At 35.7% G+C, this 23,945-nt stretch overlaps 1 protein-coding gene across 1 annotated transcript in view; it reads left to right on the top strand.

The window, feature by feature from the left end:
* ARHGEF38 (Rho guanine nucleotide exchange factor 38) overlaps window positions 1–18,351 on the top strand; it is a 141,170-nt gene extending 122,819 nt beyond the window's left edge. The window contains exons 9-14 of the mRNA XM_061164270.1: window positions 465–587; window positions 4,116–4,427; window positions 7,748–7,891; window positions 8,717–8,915; window positions 9,060–9,319; window positions 18,166–18,351. Coding sequence (XP_061020253.1) covers window positions 465–587; window positions 4,116–4,427; window positions 7,748–7,891; window positions 8,717–8,915; window positions 9,060–9,319; window positions 18,166–18,351 — 1,224 coding nt within the window. The remainder of the gene's footprint in view (window positions 1–464; window positions 588–4,115; window positions 4,428–7,747; window positions 7,892–8,716; window positions 8,916–9,059; window positions 9,320–18,165) is intronic.
* Window positions 18,352–23,945: the final 5,594 nt, after the last annotated feature.

Raw genomic sequence — 23,945 nt, 5'->3', positions numbered from 1 at the left:
CCTGATACACTTTTCAAGGAGTCAATGCCTCCTGGGAACATCTACAGAAATGTCTTATATTTCCACTAACTGATTCAACAAAAGTGTGATCATCTTCTCTTAAAGAGAAGATTAAATTCGTCATGGAAAATGATGACATAAATCAAAGAGGAGTGATTTTTAAAATAAGAGATCTGTAAGAATTGAATGATGAAAAATGGCCAAAGAGGGAATTTAAGTGGACTCTACTTAATAAAAAAGGGTGTTGTACCAATGGAGCAATATGAGAAAGCAACAAGGGGAAAAGTAAGGATATAGGTCATCACAAGTAACCTGACTGTGCCAAGTGTTTGCAGAATTTTTCCTTCCCTTTGTCTTTTTCTCTCAGTGGTAACAGTTATGTTGATGAAGTGCACATTTGGGATGCACTTCCTGTGCTGACTTCAGAACTTTGCACTTTTGGTAATTTTACTCTTGGCTTCCAGGATGCCGTGCCTTTAGCTCTGCAGAGCATGATGGAGCTCCAGGAGATTTCACACAACAAAGAGGAGGAGGAGAGTGGCTATTCAGAGTCTCCAAGTAATGCCCCAAATCCCTCTGAAGACTTTGTAAGTTATTTATATTCACAGATGAATGCAAATGGAAATAGTAGGGTGAGAAGAAAAGCTGGTTTTCATTTACTTTTTTGGAACTAAAAATAAAACGTGCACTAAAGCAAATACTAATGTCAAAATTAGTAGATTTAAACAGGAGGTTTTTTATCATTAAATATTTTGAAGTGGATTTGTGAGGCTTTTATCATAATCAAAATTTAAGAGGGCTCCAGACTGTGTTTGTAGGATATCTAGTGTCTGTGCAGCTTTTCAAATCAACATTTAGTTTAAGTCTGCATATGGTATATTAGGGATTTATTAAGTTAGAAAGCTGTGATTTTCTTACAGGAGTCTCTGGAAATGCCTAGAGTTTTTACAGGAGGAGTGAGGATAGTCTGTGAGGATGTCTTTTATTAACATACTATACACTGGGAAGTAAGAGAGTGATAGTTGCTCAGCTGTATCCAACTCTTTATGACCCCATGGACTATAACCTTTCACCCTTCTCTGTCCGTGGAATTCTCCAGACCAGAATACTGGAGTGGGTAACTGTTACCTTCTCCAGGGGATCTTCCCAACCCAGGGGTCGAACCCAGATCTCCCACACTGCAGGCAGATTCTTTACCATCTGGGCTACCAGAGAAGCCCAAGAATACTGGAGTGGGTAGCCTATTCCTTCTCCAGCAGATCTTCCCGACCAGGAATCAACCAGGCATCTCCTGCATTATAGGAGGATTCTTTACCAGCTGAGCTACCAGTGAAGCCAAGTAAGGCCTTTCTATTCAGAAAGGGCTTTTATTTAAGAGTCATATATCTTCTGTTCTGTGGTAAAATATTTGTTTCCTAAGAATTATATAAAATATACAGAATTATAAAGCAAAAATTGGGAATCATTAAAAACATGTTTGAGGCAAGAAAATATTTGGGCAGCAAACTAGTCTGAGATTTATTTATTTTATTTTAGTATCTTGGGCTAGATAGGTATTATTATTTCATAGTAATATTTCAAGTATTATATAAAAGATATAATAGACTCCTCCATCATTCTGAAGGTCCTTGAAAATGACATTTTTTTGTATTGGTATTATTGGCATTTGGGGTCAGATGAATCTTCATTGAGTGGCCCTTGTATTGAAGGATATTTAGTTTTCCTACCAGGCTCTGAACCCCAGTAAATGTCTGCCATCTCATATTTTCAAATCCTGGGAAGTGATACAACACCCACTCCAGTAGAAAAACACCCAGAAGCATCTAGCTTTCCTGGCACTGGGTAATGGAAAGTCATGATTACATCTGAAACTAACATGGTAGATTAGATGGATGGGAGGGAGGGAGGGGGTGGGAGAGGGAAGGAGAAAGGAGAGTTTTTATAACATGTTAAATGGAAAAAATATGCCTAGTTCTTTATATGTTTTCTGAGCTTAATTACAGTGAGCACATTTTAAAAATGTCCTCATGTGTTTGCTCTCTGGTTTAATTCCGACTCATTAAGGTGATAAATATTTATTGAACACCCTGTAAGACTATCGTATATAGCTTCCCCATCATCAAGCATGCTCCAGAACCTGACAGAATGAAGAGATAAGGTGTCCTTCCCTACCTTGTATAAAACCACAGGATGATAAATTAGGCTAAGTCAGAAAGCTCAATATAAAAGTACCTTTGTATGAATAAAGTGTATTGAACTCTTTTTAAAAAATCAAATATTAAGCACTCAAATCTATCTAAAGGCAGCACAATTGTTTTTATCTAACCATGAGAGATATCTATCTACACATTTTGTATAGCACAAAATAGTAGAATAAAATCTGATTCTTATTTGTTCCAATCATAATTCCTATGTACAGATGAACTGGTTCGTGTCTGTGGGTCACAGAACATATATATTGCAACTATATTCTAATATTGTAATTAGTGGAGGAGGAAATGACAACACACTCCAGTATTCTTGCCTGGAAAATTCCATGGACAGAGGAGCCTGGCAGGCTATAGTCCATGGGGTCACAGAGTCGCACATGGCTGAGTGACTGAGCATTGTAATTATTCATTCAACTATGTCACAAACACAGTAATTCATCCCAGAACAGTAAACAGATTCTTTGCTTAGTTGACAGACTCATTAAATAATCTGCAGGTGTATATTGATTATTTTATAAGCTAGATATCAAATTTAATCTGTGCTGGCTATTGCTGGCACCAATATGAGATTGGTTTCCCTCCTCTTCTCCAGTTCCCATGAGTTCAGACAAAGTTACCAGAGGTCATGAGTGTGTGCTAGGTCATTCAGGCACGTCGACTCTTTGTGATCCTACGGATTGTAACCCGCCAGGCTCCTCTGTCCATGGGATTCTCCAGGCAAGAATCCTGGAGTGGGTTGCCATGTCCTTCTCCAGGGGATCTTCCCAACCCAGGGATCTAGCCCAAGTCTCCTGCACTGGCAGGCAGGTTCTTACCACTAGCACCACCTGGGAAACCCTACCAGGGATCATGTAAGTTATTTAATACAAACTGCTGCTCAGATGTTGATTCCCTAGAACATCTTTCAGGGTACAAAAGAGAAATCTTTTTTCCAAATTGCTATAGCCTAATCATGACACCCAAGCACATATGATAAAGGGAAAAGCTGGGTAGTTAGCAAACATAGGAGACTTCAGAACAGAGGGGAGGCAAGAGGAAACAAAAGAAATTAAATCTAGACTGCTCAGGTGCTGGCATGGAGCTAGACAGTGATTCGGTGTTCATTTTCAATGACTCAGACATACAAATATAACAATTTAGGACACAGGATCAGCATCAGCTTAATCCTGCAAGGTATTTAAAGAGGAAACAATAACTATCTGGCCATTTCTGTAACAGGAACAAAATACCTGTAATAAGGGGCTACTCTCTGTATAGAGGATACAATTGCAGCACCAAAATCAACCGGCAGGGTAGACAGGGAAGGGGGGGGTGCAGGTGTGGGAGGAACAGGACGCAACCTCTCCTAAGACCAACTGTCCTCCTTTCATTGCTAGCAAAGGAAGCGAATGATGTGTGCATTATTAATAATACAGGTTTGGTAGTCCAAGGTGGAGATTACCTGCAACCCCATATTCGGGAGGAGCTCCACTTGGCTCTGAGATTAGAAAGAAGGGGAAGGGGAAAGTGTGGAGGGAGATGACCCCACTGAAAAGTCAGTGGTTGTGGAGAGAAGGGTGGAGCGTAGTTTGAGTGTGCAGGTTTCAACTTTTGTATTCTTCTTCCTGTTCACTCTTCAGTTTCAACGCTAGAGTCTAGAGTTGCTATTTTAGGTCCTTGCACAGGTTTAGCTAGACGACAACAACAACAACAACACACACACACACACACACACACACACACACACACACACACACACACACACACACACACACACACACACACACACACACACACCCCACGATCCCTTGCTAGGTACTTTCCTGCCTTCCTTTGCGCTTCGGCAAGGAGGCAGTAAGCCTATTGATAACAGCTCCTGGCTTGGGTGTTCCTCCCCCTGACGGCGTTGTTTTGCTCGTTCGGCAGGCAGCTCATTTACAGAAGCTCGTCCTGACGCCCCTGTCGGTCCTGCTGTCCCTGTTCCCAGGGCCTCAGAAGCTAATCCAGAAACGCTATGACAAACTGCTGGACTATAACAGCTACTTGCAGCGGGCGGCGGCGGACGAGTCAGACTTGGCCAAAAGGGAGTATGAGGCGCTCAACGCCCAGCTGGTGGAGGAGCTCCAGGTGTTCAACGTGGCCGCGCGGAGGGTCCTCCTGAACTGTCTGTGCAGTTTCGTCACCCGGCTCAGGGACCTGATGGCCGCGGCCCAGCGGGCTCACAGCGCCACGGGGCCGGTAAGCGCCGCGCCCGGCTCTGCCAGAAGGCACGCCGCGCCAAGCAGCCTGCTCACAGCGGCCTTGGGTGTGCGTGTGTGTGCACGTGTGTGTGCGTGTGTGTGCACGTGTGTGGTGTCCGTTTCTACTGAAGCCAGTCAGAGTGTTCTGCTCCTTGTCCCCCTTCCCCACAGGAAGCTAAAAGCAAGTTTCCTGCTGCCGGCTTACTGTGACTTACACACACGGAGATCTTTTGGGAGATTCCTTTTCAAACACCAAACATCTTTCAGCTTGGCTCCCTTCGTTGGCGGAGCCAATGTAGCTCCCTCTGCCTGATGCGATCTTGAAGCTTATCAATTTATATTTTGTATTATCTTCCTATTCAACAGTTTCTAAATGTTAACCATGACTAAGACATGAGTCCAAAACTAAGGCCATCTCAGTGTAGTGACAGAAATAAGATATCCGTCAAACCAGTCTTTGTTTTGCTTTTGTTTTTCTCTGAGGAATAGAAGCCTGATGTGTGTGTGTGTGTGTGTGAGAGAGAGAGAGAGAGAGAAAGAGAAATATGTGCATATATATAAAACAGGGCTTCTTGGTGGCTCAGCAGTAAAGAAGCCGCCTGCAATGCAGATGTGGGTTCCACCCCTGGGTCAGGAAGATCTCCTGGAGGAGGAAATGGTGATCAATCCACTCCCATATTCTTGTTGGGAAAATCCCATGGTCAGAGGAGCCTGGCAGGTTACAGTCCATGGAATCACAAAGGCTCAGACACGACCGAAGTGACTGAGTATGCATGCATATATAAAACATAGATATATTAATACATAAAATATATACCTAAAACTATGTATCATAACTTTCCATTAGGGTATAACTTTATAATCATTTTCTGAAGAAGAAGAAAGATATTTACAGCCTAATATCAACTTAAAAAAAAGATTAGCTTTGTTACCTGACCTTTACTTATCTTTCAGCTGATTAGATGTTTAATGAACACTTGGAGAAAAATATATTGTATAATTAACTTTTAACTTATCCTCTGAATTAAGTTAAGTTGGATAAATAGGTGCTACATTTACTTGGCTCAAGAGAAAAAGCTATATAAAAATGTATAAGCAGTCTCACACCCATTCTGACTCCAAACCACCTCATCTCCAGGTCTCACCCCCATTGATATTAGTTTATTTTTATTGTGCTATTAAAAGTATAATAAATGCAAATATGTATTTTCTTTCTTACACAAACTAGCAAACTATAGTACCCTTCTGCAACTTGTGTTTAACATCCATGTCAGTACATAGCCTCATCATTTCTTTCACATGTCTACTGCATAGTCTTTTATATGTCTACTGCATAGTTGTACAATATTTTTTGGTAACAACTTTATTGAGATATAATTCACATACTATACACTCCACCTGTTTAAAATGTACAATTCGATGATTTTTGTCGATTCGCAAGAATCGTGCAGCCATCACCACAATTTTAGAAAATGGTCATCACCCCCAGAAGAAACTGTGCCATTAGCAGTGACTCCCCTTTTCCCCTGGCCTCCCCGGTCCCAGACACCCTCAGATCTCCTTTCTGTCTCGACAGATATGCTTATTCTGGACATCTGGTATAAAGAGAATTTTACAACATGCGGTTCTTTGTGACTGGCTTCTTTCACTTAGTATCATGTTTTCAAGTTTTGTCCATGTTGCAATGTGTTTTACAACTTAATTCTTTTTATTGCCAAATATTACATTCTATGGTATATCACATTTTATTTATCCATTCATCAGGTGGTGAACATTTGAGTTATTTCTACTTTTTGTATCATGAATAATGCTGCTATGAACATTCAAGTTCTTAATGGATAATATGTTTCCACTTCTCTTGGGTGCATACCTAGGAGTGGAATTTCTGGATCATAAGCTAATTCTATGTTAACCTTTTGAAGAACTGCCAGTCTGTTTTCTGAAGTGGTTGCACTATTTCACATTCTCAGTAGTAATGACTGAGGGTTCCAATTTCCTCAATCTGTCTTTTTTTTTTTTTTTTCATTATGGCTGTCTTAGTGGATATGAGGTGATAACTCATTGTGGTTTTGATTTGCATTTCTCTGATCAGTCCCCTATTTTAACTTTTTAATTCCCTCCTTCCTATTTTTAAACTTTTTAAATTGAAGTGTAGCTTATAAGATTATATGCAGTAAAATGCATCTATCTGAAGTGTATATCTCAATGAATGTTTGCACATATATGCATCTGAGTTGCCACCACCCAGATCTAGATATAAGCCTTTTGTGGTTCCCTGTTAGGGAACTATAATTTCCAGATTACAGTCCTCCAAAGGTAACCACTCTTCTGACTTATATTGCCACAGACTGTTTGGCCTGGTTTGTATTTTATATAAATGAAATCACACAGCATGTATTCTTGTGTATATTAATCTGTCCCTATTGATAGATATTTGGGCTATTTCCAATCTTTTTCTATTACAAATAGTGCCAGAGTGATTTTATATGTGAGCAAATGTGTTAATATCTTTAGGAGAGGTTTCTGAGTGTCCACTAGTGTGTGGAGCAATCTGATTGCAACTTCATTTGGGAACTCCTGGTGATAGCCATCAGTAGGTCTTTCCTCTTGGGTTGTTCAGAATCTTCAGAGATGTCCTTTCAAGTTTTCTGTCTAAAGGGTAATGGTTGGCTATGAAGCCTGGTTGGCAGGGTCTCTGGATCCAGTCTATATCCACTCACTTAATGACCCTCTTTCTAACTCGGGTCCCCACTGTCATTTGTGCCTAGTGTCCCAGTCTAGAGACTCTCCATTTTACTATTTGCAGAGAAGAAAATTTCCATCTTCTGCTAAAGTATGGAAGTCACCAAGATTCACTGAGATGGAGAAAGAATCTTGGGATCTAACTGCTTCAAAACAGTTCCAGTTGTCTATATCTGCATAACAGTTTACACCAAACATGGTGTAACAACACAACAACATGTGTGAAACAACCAATGGTCACTTATTATTGTCTCTCATAGTTCTGGGGTTCACTGGGGTCAGGTAGTGACTCTCAATGTCTCAGTCAGATAATAACTGGGGCTGAAGTGTTACAAAGATTTTCTTAGGCCATTGTCTAAGGTTGGTGGTTGGATGATGATAGAAGACTCAAGCAGTGGGAGATTGGAATAGCTGGGGTTGCATAGACACCCCACTCCTTCCAGCCCACCCCCACTGGATCTTTCAGCATGATCTTTTAATATGGTGGACCCAGTACAACTGGACTTCTTCTATAGTGACTAGAGTCTCCCTAGAGTGAATGTCCAAAGAGAAATGTCGTATCATTTCTACCTTTAGGTACCACGGTTGGCTTCAAGCATCTCTGAAATTCAGAATCGAGTACTCGAAGAGGTTCAAAACCTGAATTTTGTAAAGGATAACAATGCTACCTTTATTGAGAGGAAACTTAGTTTTGAAAAGAAGAAGCCTGTGCAAACTCTGGTGAGTTTGGTAGCATTCAGCAACAATGATGACTATCACTTCTTTTCCTTGTTCAAATCATAGTATGTTATTTTTCATATCACTTATTTCATTCTAATATCTTATAATTACCTACTTATTACACATAGAATTTCTCATTTATCTCTACCCTCTGCACTATGAACTCCATAAGGTCATAGGTTTTTATCTGTTTTGTATAAGATGTATACAGAACAAGTGCCTAAATGTGCTTGACAAAGGTAGGCACTGTATAAATACCTGGTAGTGAATGAACAGAATTTTATAGTGCAAAATCATTACAGTTTAAACCTTACGTTTTTCTAGATAAGGAATCCTATTCTGCAGAGATGAAGTGGCTTTCTCAATGTCACTTAGTAGTAGAGCTGGGACAGGGGCCAAGACTCTTGACTCCTACCTAATTTACTGATATTATTTCCCAGAAAAATACACGCACATATATAATTTAATTAATTAAATATTATTTATCAAGTGCTTAATACATAAGTGCCTACAGCATGGCAAAAAATTAAAAAATGTTCAACAATCAGTGGGATTAGAACCTCTGCCTTTTTATTCTCAGCCAAATTTTCTTTCTTCTCTACAACACTGCCCTCATGTGCTAACTAGAGAATTTTTCACTGCATAACTCAACTGAATACTTTCACAATAATAGTCTGATCATGCCTCAACATTGAAATAATCCCAAATTAATGTAGGGCTTCAACATTTTAAAAAAATCTCCAGAGAAGAAATACTTCCCAGTATTTATTTGAGAGGATTTTTATTATACATCTGTCTGAATAAAAGTCTCTCCTAACTTTCCAGCCAGAAGTGCCACGCCAGACGGACACTCACCGCTCCAAACTTCTATCCACATACAGCACAGAGGAGCTCTACCAAGCTAAGCGCAAGTGCAACGCTACACAAGAATATGACATCAATCTTCTGGAAGGGGAGTTGGTGGCTGTGATGGAACAGAAGGATCCACTGGGGAGTACCAGCAGGTGGCTTGTTGACACAGGAAGTGAGTTTTTTGCATAAGATGGAAAGAACTTCCACCTCTCTACTACTTGAGATCTTCCCAAGGTCTTCTCTGTGCTTCTCCAAGTGCAACTGTTTGGAAAGAGTATATAAATAACCTTGTTTCTTCTTTTTATTTCCTACCCAGTTATAAAAGGATATGTGTATTCCTCCTTCCTAAAACCCTACAATCCAGCAAGAGTGCAGAAGATGGATGCTGAGAACAGGTTCTGCGATGATGATTTTGATAATATCAGCCTCTTTGTGTCTTCACGGCCAGTCAGGGACAGTGTCACAGGCACCCCAGAAGGTAGCATAAGTGGTAGCAGCTCATCTCTTAGTGGAACATGTGGGAAGTCTGAAACAAATGGTACTGACGTTGACAGTTTTCAAGAGGCAGATGAACAGGTAAGAGTTTGAACCTTGATGTGAAGGTGCTGGCTGTTCAAACCTTGAAATATGTTCTCTCTTACTGTGAGACTCTGGAAGTGTCAGCTTCCACTTTATGTACCTTTTTCAAGGGATTTAATTCTCTGAGCCTGTTTCCTCAAATGAGGAAAAGACAGTAATTCCTACTTAGCCAAGTTGATGCAAGGATTAGAGATAATGTGTAAGTGAGCTACCTATGAATCAGTTGTTTTTAATCTCTAGCATAACACCACCACATAATGACATATACTATATACTGAAACTTTTAAAAGCTACCATTCCCCCATTTAACCAGTGCAAAGGCTATTGGCATAATCCTTTCCCAAAATGGTAAGTTAACTTCTATATAGGGGTCCTTTTGCTACCTCAGAAAGTTTCAATATATTTGTTAATCCCCAGTGGTGACCAATTAACTGGTTCCTTTTTTTAAACTTGCTTTTTTTCTTTAGTGGCTTTTCTATTAATTAACTTCTTTTAAAAATAAGGCTAATACATGTTATTTGTGAAAAGTTAAAATAGTAGAAAGATACATGTAAATTAAAAGTAAAGGTCTTTATTCTCTCCTCAGTCCTACTTTGCAGAGATAATATGCAGGTATATCTTTTCAAATACTGTATTTATATGAGTAGATTTATACTTATATGAGTGGGAACATATATGTTGTACATAATTTTTTTCACTTAACAATATATCTCAGACACAGCCATACTTAAATATCTACCTTCTTCCTTAACAAATTCTGCATAGTACTTCATTATTCAGATCTATCCCAGTTTATGTAAGTATTACCATAATAATAGACATTCAGATTATTTTGAGGTTTTTAAAAGTTTCAAACAATATTTCAGGCAAGATCTTTATTCGTCTATTTTTATACACTTGAATATGTATATCTGTAAGGCAAGTTCCTAAAAATATTGGAGCGTCAAAGGAGATATATATTTAAAGTCTTGATAGACAGTGCCATATTGCTCTTCAAAAATATTTTATCTATTCAATTTCTTTCATCAACAATACACTGAATGCTGTCCAATTCATGTCTGAAACTTTAAAAATGGTTTTATTGAGTTCTTACTTACATACCATAAAATTTATGCAATTTAAGTATACAATTCACTGACTTTTAGTATACTAACAGTTACCTGAATTCAACTTTAGAATGTTTCCTTCACCCTAAAAGATTCTTTGCACTCTTTTGTAGCCCTTCCTCTTTCCCACTTTTAGCCCCAAGAAATTTTTAACCTACTTTTTTCCTCCATAGATTTGCCTTCTTTGTATTTTTTGTATTAATGAAATCACACAGTATGTGGTGTTTTACAGACAGCTTCCTTCACTTAGCATAATGTTTTTTGAGATTCACCCATGTTGTAATATGGATATATAGTTTGTTGCTTTTTATTGCCTAATAGTATTTTATTCTTCAAATTTAGCTTATTTTGTTTATCCATTCACCAAATGATGGACATGTGGGATAACTTCTATTATGAATAATGCTGCTATGAACATTTTTGTGCAAGTCTTTGTGTGAATTTCATTTTTCTTGAGTAGAATTGCTTATTGGTACCATTAAATTTTTAGAAAACTGCCAAGCTATTTTTCAAAGTGATTGCACCATTTTATGTATCCAACAAAAATCTATAAGGATTGTGAATTGCAGTTGCTTCATATTCTTGCCTTATTGCCTTTTTTTTTTTTTTTTTTTTGTCACAGCCATCTTAATGGAAGTGGTATCTCATTGTAGTTTTGATTTACATTTCCCTAATGACTAATGCTGTTGAATATCTTTCATGTTCTTATTGGCTATTCCTGGTTTGTGTTGTTTTTTTTTTTTTGATGAAATGTCTTTTTGGGTATTTGCCCATTTAAAAAATTGGGTTCATTTCTGTTCTTATTATCCAGTTTTAAGAATTCTTTATATATTCTGGATACAGTTCTTTATCAGATATGAAATTTGCAATTATTTTCTCCCAGCCATGGCTGATTCCTGTGTGTTTTTACCACCTTCCTGTCTTGAAGTTTCAAAACCCTGTTTTTCACTTATTCATTCTCTTAGCTTATTCAGAGTTTTTGTAAGACAGTATAATGTTATAATACCTACTGATTAATGATTTTTTATCAGTGAAATCCATATACTTGATTAAGTGTCCTGGCTGACTTTGCCTTATCTCAATAACCTGGAAGGACAGACATTGGAGGATGAAATTTGTGAAGACACCCTAAAGCTGGTTTGATGTTGAGTTCTAGTTTTTACTTGGCTTTACAGGAACTTTTAGGCTCAGCATGGATTTTGTAGTTTAAAACTGCATCTAGAGCCTACTAGCTGCTGCTACTGCAGAGTAATTAATTGCTTTGAGTTATCCTATCAATATGTATCATGGGAATTAGGTCCATTAGTAGTTTCCATTACTGAGGGGAAAAATAAGGATTTTCTTTCGCTCAAAACAAAGTATATTAATGATATCTTTCCAAAGTGCTGTTTGTTCTCGTTTTCCTTTTGAGTTTCAAACCAATTCAAAGTAGACTATGGTATCATGGACATAAATACAAATATTATCACTGGTACAACTGAATTAGAAAAGGCAGCTTGGATCTGTGAACACATAGGATCCCCTGTACCCTTCCTTTGACTTGAAATAACCTAACTCAAATTTCAGATTTCTTCCATTAAATAATAATGGGATGGTCTGTATTAGTTTTCTATGCTGCATAACAAATTATCACAAACTAAGTAGCTTAAAACAACATAAATTTATTATCTCATCATTTTCTTGGTCAGAAGTCCAGACCACAGCTTAGCTGGGTGCTTTGCTTGGAATCTCATAGTGCTGCAAGTCTAGACGTTTGCTTGGCTGTGCTCCTTTTCAAAATTCAAGGTTCTCTTCCAAGCTCGTGGTGATGGCAGAATTTAGTTCCTTGTTCCAGTAAGACCAAGGCTTCCATTTTCTTGCTGGCACAATCTTTAGTACTTCTCAAAGACCAAGTTTAATAATGGCTAAAATCCAGTTTTAGAGGGAAATAACGTCTGAGAATCAGTGCTCTTTTCTTTTTCCATGTGAATACTACTGAGAACATAATTTTTGACTTCTGAAAAGTTGGTTGTTTTGTACTAATTCTAGATTCACTATCTGATCTCCCCTCTTTACGTTTTTCAACTGCTTATGATAATAATGCTATATGTCTAGCATGTGATCATTTAAAAAGTGCTTCAAAAGTTAGAAGGATGTAACATATCTAACTAGTCATTAAAATGATGTTTTAGAGAGCTATTTATTGACATGAGAAGATTTTAAGATATATCTTGAAGTGAAAAAGCAGGTTGCAAAAATTATGTGTACTATAATTACATGCCTAACACCACTTTAGGTAGGTAGGTAGAACAAAAAGGATAAGGAAGAAAGGATAAAAGAAAAACAAGGTAGTCACAGAAATTGGGTAAACTTTTTTGTGCTTACCTTTATTTAAAACTGTTTTTTCTTTTACAAAAATTACTTGCTTGAAAACGATTCATAGTTGTTAACTAAAGAACATGAAGGCTTGCTTTTGTGGGTGAGAGAGCATTTTTCATGCAATATCACTATCTTGGCTTCCTGTAATACGGTAAATGCTGGTTTTGCAGATTTTTAGTTTTGGAAAGGAAAATTAAAATATATTATGATTTTAGTTGCTGCTCATTAGAGAACAGGGGTGAAATCAGTAAAATGAGATTCAGTGAAGATAGGTAATGTGGCTCAGTAGGGAGGAATAATTAAATGCGCAATTATAGAATAAGGAAATGTTGAATTGGCAGTGGCACCACAAGGAAAGAGCCGGTGCTTGTAAACAGTAAGTAATAAATTGGGTACGAGTCAATAATACAATAATACAGCGTGTTATTAAAAAAAGGAAATGTGGAGAACTGGATTGCAGTCACAGAATATTGTACATAAAATGACCAGAGCTTTACATATTGCAAAGAAGTAATTAATAAAATATATTTCACTGAATGCCAAGGAAAGGATCAGATGATTATGGCTTAAATTTCCAAAACTGTAATAAATGTGTCTGGATCAAAACATAGTAACATTGAAAGTTGAAGGATATGGCTTAGAACAATGAAAACATTTTTTAAAAAGAGAGAAAACCTTTAGCTCTTAAATCCATAACAAACTGAAATTTTCTAACTTGTAGTCTAATGTTATCAACTACTGTCTCTTTAAAAGCAGATTTACTTCCATTTTGAATATTTGTCTTATGTTAAATGGAGAAACAAACATATCTAAAAACTGAAAAATTCTTATCCTAAGGTAATTTTGGACTATGATCATCTAAAGTATTCAAAGTGTATAATTTTGTAATTTAAATTTAAAATTTTATGAGTGTTTATATTGAATGTTTAAAATATAAGCTTTGCTAGGTAGATTTTATATTCCCCTTGAGAGTATATGTGCCAAATTGAATGACCACCACAAATATTTAGGAATCATATATTAGTAGGTAATCTGACTTGATAAAAACTCTTTAGCTGCACTGATAAAGTATGTATATTATGTGTGCATGCATGCATGCCAGGTTGCTTCCGTTGTGTCCAACTCTGTGCAACTCTGTGGACTACATCCTGCCAGACTCCTCTGTCCATGGGGTTCTCCAGGAAAAGATACTGGAGTGAGTTACCATGCCCTCCTCCAGGGGATCTTCCCAACCCAGGGATCGAACTCATTTCTCTTATGTCTACCTGCATTGGGAGGCAGTTTCTTAACCACTAGCACAACCTAGGAAGCCCCATAATATGTATAAAAATTGCAAAAGATGGCTAGCAACTACTAATGTGGGCTCTTAAAGATTATTTCAGAAGCTGTATTATGATACATCATATTCCTGAAAGCTTTTGCAAACCAAATCTTCCACTCTGTTCTTATGGATATATTCAATGCCTTCAGTTTCTAAACAACAAAAACAGCAGCAGCAGCAGTATATTAGATTCCATTCCCTTTCTGCAAGAATACACTCTGCACACCCTTGCTAGAAAAAAGAGTTTGGTTCCTAAAGTGCCATGAGAAATGAATGAAGCATACGCTTTGGAGTTGGAAGATACAGTCCAAGTAGTACCAACTAGCTTTATGATTAAGAGCATGTTACTTCTCCAAGTTTCATCTCCCAGGGTTGTGAGGGATATAGCACATTTGATGTAAACTGTTGTGAGAGCTATAAAAGGTGGTCATTATTGCTACCATCTCTCATCTGAGATGGGACTACCAGACCACCTTACCTGCCTCCTGAGAAATCTGTATGCAGGTCAAGAAGCAACAGAACTGGACATGCAGCAAACAGACTGGTTCCAAATCAGGAAAGGAGTACATCAAGACTGTATATTGTCACTCTGCTTATTTAACTTATATGCAGAGTACATCATGTGAAATGCTGGGCTGCATGAAGCATAAGCTGGAATCAAGTTTGCCAGGAGAAATATCAATAACCTCAGATATGCAGATGACACCACCCTTATGGCAGAAAGCAAAGAAGAACTAAAGAGCCTTTTGATGAAAGTGAAAGAGGAAAGTGAAAAAGTTGGCTTAAAGCTCAACATTCAGAAAACTAAGATCATGGCATCTGGTCCCATCACTTCATGGCAAATAGATGGGGAAACAATGTAAACATTGAGACTATTTTGGGGGCTCCAAAATCACTGCAGATGGTGACTGTAGCCATGAAATTAAGACGCTTGCTCCTTGGAAGAAAAGCTATGACCAACCAAGACAGCATATAAAAAAGCAGAGACATTACTTTACCAACAAAGGTCCATCTAGTCAAAGCTATGGTTTTTCCCGTAGTCATGTATGGATGTGAGAGTTGGACTATAAAGAAAGCTGAGTGCTAAAGAATTGATGCTTTTGAACTGTGGTGTTGGAGAAGACTCTTGAGAGGCCCTTGGACTGCAAGGAGACCCAACCAGTCAATCCTAAAGGAAATCAGTCCTAAATATTCATTGGAAGGACTGATGCTGAAGTTGAAACTCCAATACTTTGGCCACCTGATTGGAAGAACCGACTCATTGGAAAAGACCCTGATGCTGGGAAAGATTGAAGGCGGGAGGAGAAGGGGATGACAGAGGATGAGATGGTTGGATGGCATCACTGACGTGATGGACATGAGTTTGAGTAGGCTCCGGGAGTTAGTAATGGACAGTGAGGCCCGGTGTGCTGCAGTCCACGGGGTCACAAAGAGCTGGACACAACCGAGTGACTGAACTGAACTGAATGTTACCATTCCATTGCTCAAGAATTTATGGCATCTCCCTTTTGGTTTTCTCTACTTCTTTAAATTGCAAAGTGATACATACCCACCAATCTGTCTTGTATGTATCTTGTATGACTCAAGATGATCTCGTGTGTTCTTGTATGATATCCAAGACTTTCAGCCTTACTTTCAAAACAAACCAACATATATTTGAATTCCTACTATATATCATTGATGTGGTCAATGGAGAAAAGTTAAAATGTGGTTCTCCTCCCTGAGGTGGAGCTCATGCTAGAGCTGTTGAAATGATACATGTCAGTGGTATCAGAATACCATCAAAAGCGAAATAGTTCAAGTTCTAAAGAACAGCTTATGCTGTATCTGTACCAGTGACCCTTGAACAACTCTGGGGTGAGGGAGCTGACCCCTGGGCAGCTGAAAATCCACAAAAAATTTTGATTCACCCCAAACCTAACTCCTAATAGTCTACTTTGACTAGAAGCCTTAATGATGATATAAACACTTGATTAACATATATTTTATATGTTTATGTATTATATATAAACATACAATAAAGCTAGAAAAAATATTAAGAAAATCATAAGGAAATAATACATTTAAAATACTTTACTGTATTTATTGATACTGTAAGTTTGTTTACAAAATGAATCATTTAATACATCAACATTATATGATATAAAGCAAGTGTAATTTTATTTGCATTACTAATGTTAGACATTAGAAATGAAAAAATTATATAAAAAAGAAAATCATATTTATTTACAGGTATGATTCATGCATTGAAAACAAAGCATCACTCGGATTGTTTTATGGTAGCCTAGTATAATCAGTATGATTGCTTCACAGTAGCCTAACCTATTCACTAATGACTAAATCATAAAATTTTTTTGGCATACAGTATTACAGTCATAGTCAGAGTATTGGGTGGACCAAAAAGTTTGTTCGGGGAAAAACCCGAACAAACCCAAACAAATTTTTTGGCCCACCAATACAAATTGGAAATGTTACACTTTTTAAAAAAATCACTTACCTGTGATGATAGGCTAATATGCAGTCTCTTCAGTTATGACAGGCACACTGAATGGTAATATAATTCTTTGAAAGCAAAGTTTCAAAGAGTAAGAAAACTAACATTATTTAGTTAAATATACTCATCTTATGCTTTAGTAATTTAGTATTTTATGCATTCTGACATCTTATTTTTTATTTTTTCAATATTTCTTAACTATGTGGTTCATCTGTTTTTTCAAATAGTCACAAATCTCCCCATTTTTACTGAAAAAAAGTGTGTAAGTGGATCCAGTCAGTTGGGTATTGCCCAAGGATTAACTGCTCAACAATCCAGTCTCCTGCTCAATGAATTTATCTTATTTCCTTTTTATCCTGACCTTCAATTTTGAGAAAGCTAATCTGCTTGCCTTTCCCATGTACTGTTTGTGTATTCATCTCTGTACCTTTGAATAGGAAATATCTACCCTCTTTATTAACTTTGTGACCTATAAAAGGTTACTTCTTCCAAAACCCAGCTCACAAATTAGCTCATATATATACGCCTGTATATCTATCACCTGCATTTGCATGGTGTTTGTTTTGCTTTGTTGTTTTTTCATGTACCCCCATTTTTTCAGCATTTTTTTCGCTAGTGGGTTTATCAGTGCTCTGACAATATAATATCTGGCAACTAATAGATACATAGTAAGTTTTAATTAGATAAATGAATGAATAAATATTGTTAGCTGACTGCTTAATTTTATAACATAACTAAACATTTTATTAATAGTCTTAGTGGAAGAGGGACTAAACACTTACTTAGAGGCTTCTTATGCATCTAATAATTATGAAGTTTTCTTTTAAGGTTAAAGAAAAATTCTGGTCACTCAAATAATTTAAAATTATAAATTTAATACACTGTCATTATAAAAGTATAAAATGAGAAAACAAAAACAAATAAGAAAACTTTAGTAATACTTCTAAATCTTGGAAATCTTTATTATGTTTGTCTACAATTTTAGGTCTAACTTCTAATAATTACACTATTCAAAGAAAACCATCTAACAGTATTAGACTTATATTGTACATCTGGTTTCTTTTTGACTGAGTATTTTATCATAAGCATTTTCCTGTGTTGTCTCAGAAAACAGTATTTTTATGACTACAAATTTCCTTAGTGTAAGCATCTAGAATTTAACTATTGTTTACTGAACCTTTAATGTTATTCCACCTCCCTCCACTTTTCACCTTATAAGAAAGCGGGTATTACATTAACATTATTATGCAATAATCTCTTCTAGTGTTTCTATTTCTGTAGAAGAGACTCTTTGAGCTATTACTGAATCAAAAAAAGTTAACATTAAAAAGATTTAATAAAAAGTGCCAAATTGCCTTCAAGAATGAATAATTTAGACTCCTTCCAACAGAACAGTAAGAATGGCAATTTCACTGTTTTCATCTTGGACCATACTTTGGCAAAACAAATCCAACAAAGGAGTTGGGGAAATGTAACTTTAGGAAAATTCTAAATCTTGGTTTTATTATGTTTGTCTAAATTTTTAGGTTCTGCTTCTAATAATATCATTTGCTTCTTTGTCTAGATTTTCTATGCAGTTCATGCCTTTCAAGCACGGAGTGACCATGAACTTAGCCTTCAGGAATACCAAAGAGTTCATATACTTAGATTTTGTGACCTAAGTGGTAATAAAGAGTGGTGGTTAGCTGAAGTTCAAGGACAGAAAGGCTATGTTCCAGCTAACTACCTTGGGAAGATGACTTATGCTTAAGAAAATAAGCCTTTGACTTTCATTTTCTGGCAAGTTGTTGACTGACTACCTCATAAAACTGCCATTACAAAATATTGGCCTAGAAATCAAGAAACCTCCAAACTATTAATTCAAGAACTGACACCATTTCAGATTTTAAGGAAGACTATGCTTCCAAACAAGATTATTTCAAAATGTACTATAAGGAATGCACGTTGAAGGAAACACTAAACAAACAGAATGGCAAAACAAACAGCCAAAGCTCCAACTATCAACTCCTTAAAAATGATCTTCTGAAAGGGTAAATGTATTCTTTATCATCATGAACGCCTGGATCTAAGGATAGTTTTTTCAATTTACTGTATTTTATTTTTCTGTATATTTTGCCTTAAATGTTTTTGTTTTTATATTCTTCTCTTTTGAACATGCATGCATGTATATACCTACACACACATATATACCATAACATTACATGGTTTACACACATATATGTATACTATGTGGTACAGATTATACATATATATGCATGAACCAGGGAGTGTACTAAAAAGACATAAGGACAGAAACAGATTACTTAATTAACAGTCAACTAGAAGCCTGATGTGGATTCTCTTTAATGGAAGTTTTGAATTAAAAAAAACCCTGAATAACATAATGGTAATATCTAACATTTACTGAATGCATATCAAATGCCAGACATTATTATAAATGCTTTATATGTGATAAATTATTTGATACGCAAAACATTATGAAGAAACTATGGCCTAAATAGATGGATTAATTTATTTAGCCCAAGTTACATTGCTAGTAAGTGGTAGGGCTGAAATTCAAACCTAGACCTAGTTATGAGGTCCATACCCCTAAACACTACATGGTATCTATTTACTATCAGCAAAGAAGATAATGATAAAAAATAATCAACACTGATGAGGACCATTTTCCTCTTAGGTCCATATTTAAGTATTGAGAAGTTTTTCAAAATCACAGGCTATTGGAACTTCCATGATTAGCTTAGAGAATAGGAAGTACCTAAGTTTGTTATTTTTTTGCTTAAACATTGTTGAAAGTGAAATTGTTTAAAAACTATCCTACATGATCACTAATGATAATTTAATGAGAAAATATTTTTGGATCACTCAGTCATGTAGATTATGAATGAGGAATGTGTGTTCCATGTTCTGAGCCAAGATGTAAATATTTTTAGTTGCTGATTGGTATTTAGACAAGGCAGGCATTGAGCACAGCATTTGCTGTAACACAATGTCCCGGGACACTGAACTTTCATTTAGGAATAGCTCAGAACTGTTCTCTAAGATTTCAGGCATATTTTGTCCCAAGATATTTTATTGAACTAAAGATGTTTCTTTGGAATAGAAAAAAAGATTAAATTTGACTCAGTGGTTTCTTTTAAAAACCAAACTAAGGTAGGTTTTCATTGTCCATATAAAATGTGTTAACATATTAAATTTTACAATTTTAAAGTTAAAATTACTCTCAAAGATTTGATCTCAATAATACATATTGTTACATATATTACTGAGGAATACAAAAAAATGAAGAATGAAGAATGCCGTTTTTCAGAGAGCTCTTGACTTTTAACGTATACAGGACATGTACAACCATAGAAATTCATGAGAAGACAATACATGACAGAAAAATTTATATTTTATGATATTGTTTCTAAAATTCTTAAACAAGATTTATCAGGTTATATTTATAAGTTGTTTCTGCATAAAATTTTTGTTTGAGTTGGGTACCAAAAGATTGGATGTACAGCAACTTTTTGTCTTTTAAAGGGTCCTTTGTATTCAATAGTGAAACATGAGTAAATTCATTTGCTTAGGGTAAAGCAAAAGGAAATCCAAACTTGTAACTTTTGGCAACCATGAATATACCAGCAACTAGTGGGGAATTTTTATATAATTTAAAGTAGCTGTGACTTAAATACTCCTCCCTGAAATGAAGAATTATGTAAATAACACATATCTGCTTTTCTGGCTGAAATAAGTGACTAGATGTATAGGAGTTCTGTCTACCTCTGGAGTCCTAAGATTGATGCTTCCTGTCTGACCTTAGAAGAAACCACACCACTGAAATCATAGCTGCAGTTAGTAACTGAGCAAGACTTATAGTGAAGCCACCTTCTGCAGTCCCCCACTACTGTGGCAAATATGCATTACTATAAAGCAATGTTGTTGCTATTTTAAACATACAACCTACATTTCATATGCTATTTAGGCTTTTTAAAAAAATTATACAATATATACATTTTAAAAGTATATTATTTAAAATCAAGTAATTGTAATTTTGAAGTCAGGCATTATTTTGTTGGATCTAAGGGAAATAAAATCTCAGATGTGTATGAGTCTTCAAGAAGTTTAAAAAGATAGAACTGTTGGTGACATGACTGCATTTAAGGCAAGGAATGCTAATGTAATTCTATTCTTTCTTTATGTCTTTAAAATTAAATGTTATTATATAGTAGACAATTCTCTGAAACAGGAATTTTTACTAAGAATGAAGGGGAAAGTTTTGTGGCTGTTTTTCTTTATGAAACAAATAAACAGGTGTATGTATACACTTTATTTAGTATTTATTTTTAAATACATGCCTTAAACTATATACATAATAAAGTTTAGAAATGATTTTTTAAACTCTAGTAATACAAAGTTACCATGGGTGCTTAAATCATGTGAAAGAGTCACAAAGCCACTATTTGAACATTTCTTATTATTTTAGAAAAATACCTGGTCTTAGTATTTACTAATAAAACATTTCTATGAAGGAAGAATTGTGCAGAAGAGATGTAATGCACATTGTTAGTCATATAAATGCCACATTGCATGAATAATTTTAAGTACTGGTATATTCCATATCTTCCCTAAAATATAACTTGGACTTTTAGAAATGGCTATTAAGTGCCTGTCACTATTTGCGATGAATATTTAGATGATTTACAAATGTTTAATAAACATGGAATTAAAAACTCTTCATTTTTCCATCAACTTCTTTGACTTTTGTCAATTGCAAAAACCTCTCAAAGTTACTGTGAATAAAAAGAGGAAATCTGTATATCCTAAGATGGAAAACCACTTTATTTAGATTCTATTTGTCATAACTATATGGCTTCTTAAGGTACTCAGTACACTGTTCAATACTTGAATACACTGAGAAACCTCACAAGATTTAAGCTAAATTAAGACATGTACATTTACATTATAGTGATGAGGAAGGAGTTAAATTTCACTGACTGGAAGGACACTAGATTTTATATGCTTTATAGAGATATCCTACTATTTATAGAATGCTACTATTTTTAAAGTCTATTTTTTTCAATTACCTCTCTCATATATATACTCAATAGTATATATAAAAAGTTAGTCATTAAATTCTCTGTGACCTACAAAATCATTCCAATATAAAAATCTTTACTCCAGGGATTCAAGCTGAGTCTCTGTGAGCCAATAACTGTGCTCACAATATTACACTCTAGATACAGACAAAACTTGCTTTAATTTCTCTGGAAAATAAGTCACATTTTAGTATATGCCAGAACAAGATGTTCTTGTTCAAAAATCTTGTGAATGTATTCTTAGTAAATTAAATACAGCTTCTCTTAAAGAAATATTACAGCATGTAAACATATGGCTTTCTCTACTTGCTTATAATTTTTATAATTATTGCGCCAAATGTATTTCTGTAAAATGATGTATTTCCTATACAACCTATGATCACCATGGTTTATAATCTGTTACTAATAAACAGTGCTACCACATCCTTGTTAAGAGTCAGAATCACTTAACCTTTGAATATTAGAAGCCTTCCATTTTATCTCATTCATTACCATTTATGTTTTATAGAGGAGGAAACTAAGACCACATAGCTAACACATGGAGAGACTGGGTCTCTGACTTTAAGCCAGTGTCCTTTTAAGAGTTTTAAGTCACTAAAATCTTCAATTAAATAATCTTAACAGAAAAGCACAATATGCAAAGCAGAAGAGTGATACTGGCTAAATTTCTACTAAGACAGGATGTGAACTTAACAATCCTAAAAGCTCGCTTTTTGGCTCACCTACGTTCTATCTATTCTTTCACTGAGTTAAGAGCCGCAGTGGGAACACCATGATGTGCAAGACACACAAGATCCCTGCCCTCACACAACTTAAAATTCTGTGGCAAAAACAAACGACACATAACAAAATAAAATAAATGATAAATACTCAATATAAAGCTGGCTACATTCATCACATGCTCAGTTATAAAGTTCACTTAATGATATGGAAAAATCAAGATCTAAGAGCTACTTGAGGATAAACTCTAATACCAAATATACCTCTATGAAATACCAAACTTAGTTATACACTACTAGATGTATGTATCCTACACATATGTCAAGATTCTAAATATATGTTTATACACACATACAATCTATAAAAGAACCATGCTCAATAAAAGCTAAATCACTTCCTAAACAAGTTTTCTAAAGTCCTCTCTGAAATACTATAGAAAATAAAATGCTTTTTTTCAACTCTATCCAGCAGATGCTTTTGCCTATGTTGGATAAAATTTTCCATTTCAATTACCAATGTGCAACTGTTTGCATTATTGCTTTAATTTCTTGTAGGTACTGAGGTTATATTAACTGTTACAGTTGTCGAACTGAGCTTGTGTCACATCATTTTATCCAGTTTAGTCCAAAATGACCCTGAACTATATAAACAAATAATGATGAATATACTTTTTTTTTTTGGTCATTTGACACTAAAGGGGACTTGGAGTTGATGCCAAATTGATGTTTAATCAACAGAAACCCGAGTTTCTCAAAACAAAGACATCTGCAGGCAGATTTTAAGCATGTAAATAGATGTTTACTGCACTTCGTAACTAAGGATTATTTCAAATTTGAGTTGTAACTTACCATGAATTCAGTGCCATTATTTAACAAAGCAGTTTAAAATGTCTTTCCTTAAAAAAGGCCAAGCTTACTTTAAAATGTTTTAACTTCACAGAAATCATTTACCAGCGTATTTTAGAACAACAATGTGAGAAAAATATAGGAATTATGGGCAAGGGCTTAAGTTTAGAAGTTTATAGTTTTAGTAGCATTCCTCAAAGCTGAAGGAACTGGCTGCTCAGTTTAGTCAATGCAGGAATTTGCTGGATGACTAGTTTCTGAATGAAATGAGGTATTCATGAAGTATAAAATGACTGCTACATTTTGCTGAGAACAATGAACTCTCTCTCTGATCCAGAAAGCCTTATGTCTTCTGTCAGAATATGTATATAAAGCAACAGCAGGATAATTTACTAGCTTGCAAATAAGGTAACAACTCAGATCCTTCACAATTTCTGAGAGAAGTGTGAGAAAAGTATTGCATTGAAGGGGCATGGGGGTTCACAATCTACTGGAAGAGATAAATGCCTAAATAATTGTTATGAGGTGATAAAAAGATAAAACCATAACACAAGAACATGAAAAATTAATTTTGAAAAGAAGAAGTTGAAATATTTGGGGGGAGAGGGAGAATCAATTGAAATAAGCCTGGGACTGACACTGAACATTCAGACTATGGTGGGCAAGGAGTAGAAAACTTTATTATTGGGCCATCCTTG

This window comes from Dama dama, chromosome 17 (assembly GCF_033118175.1).
Source record: "Dama dama isolate Ldn47 chromosome 17, ASM3311817v1, whole genome shotgun sequence".
Taxonomy (NCBI): domain Eukaryota; kingdom Metazoa; phylum Chordata; class Mammalia; order Artiodactyla; family Cervidae; genus Dama; species Dama dama.
The sequence above is the reverse complement of the archived record's forward strand: the minus strand, read 5'-3'. Positions and strand labels throughout refer to the sequence as shown.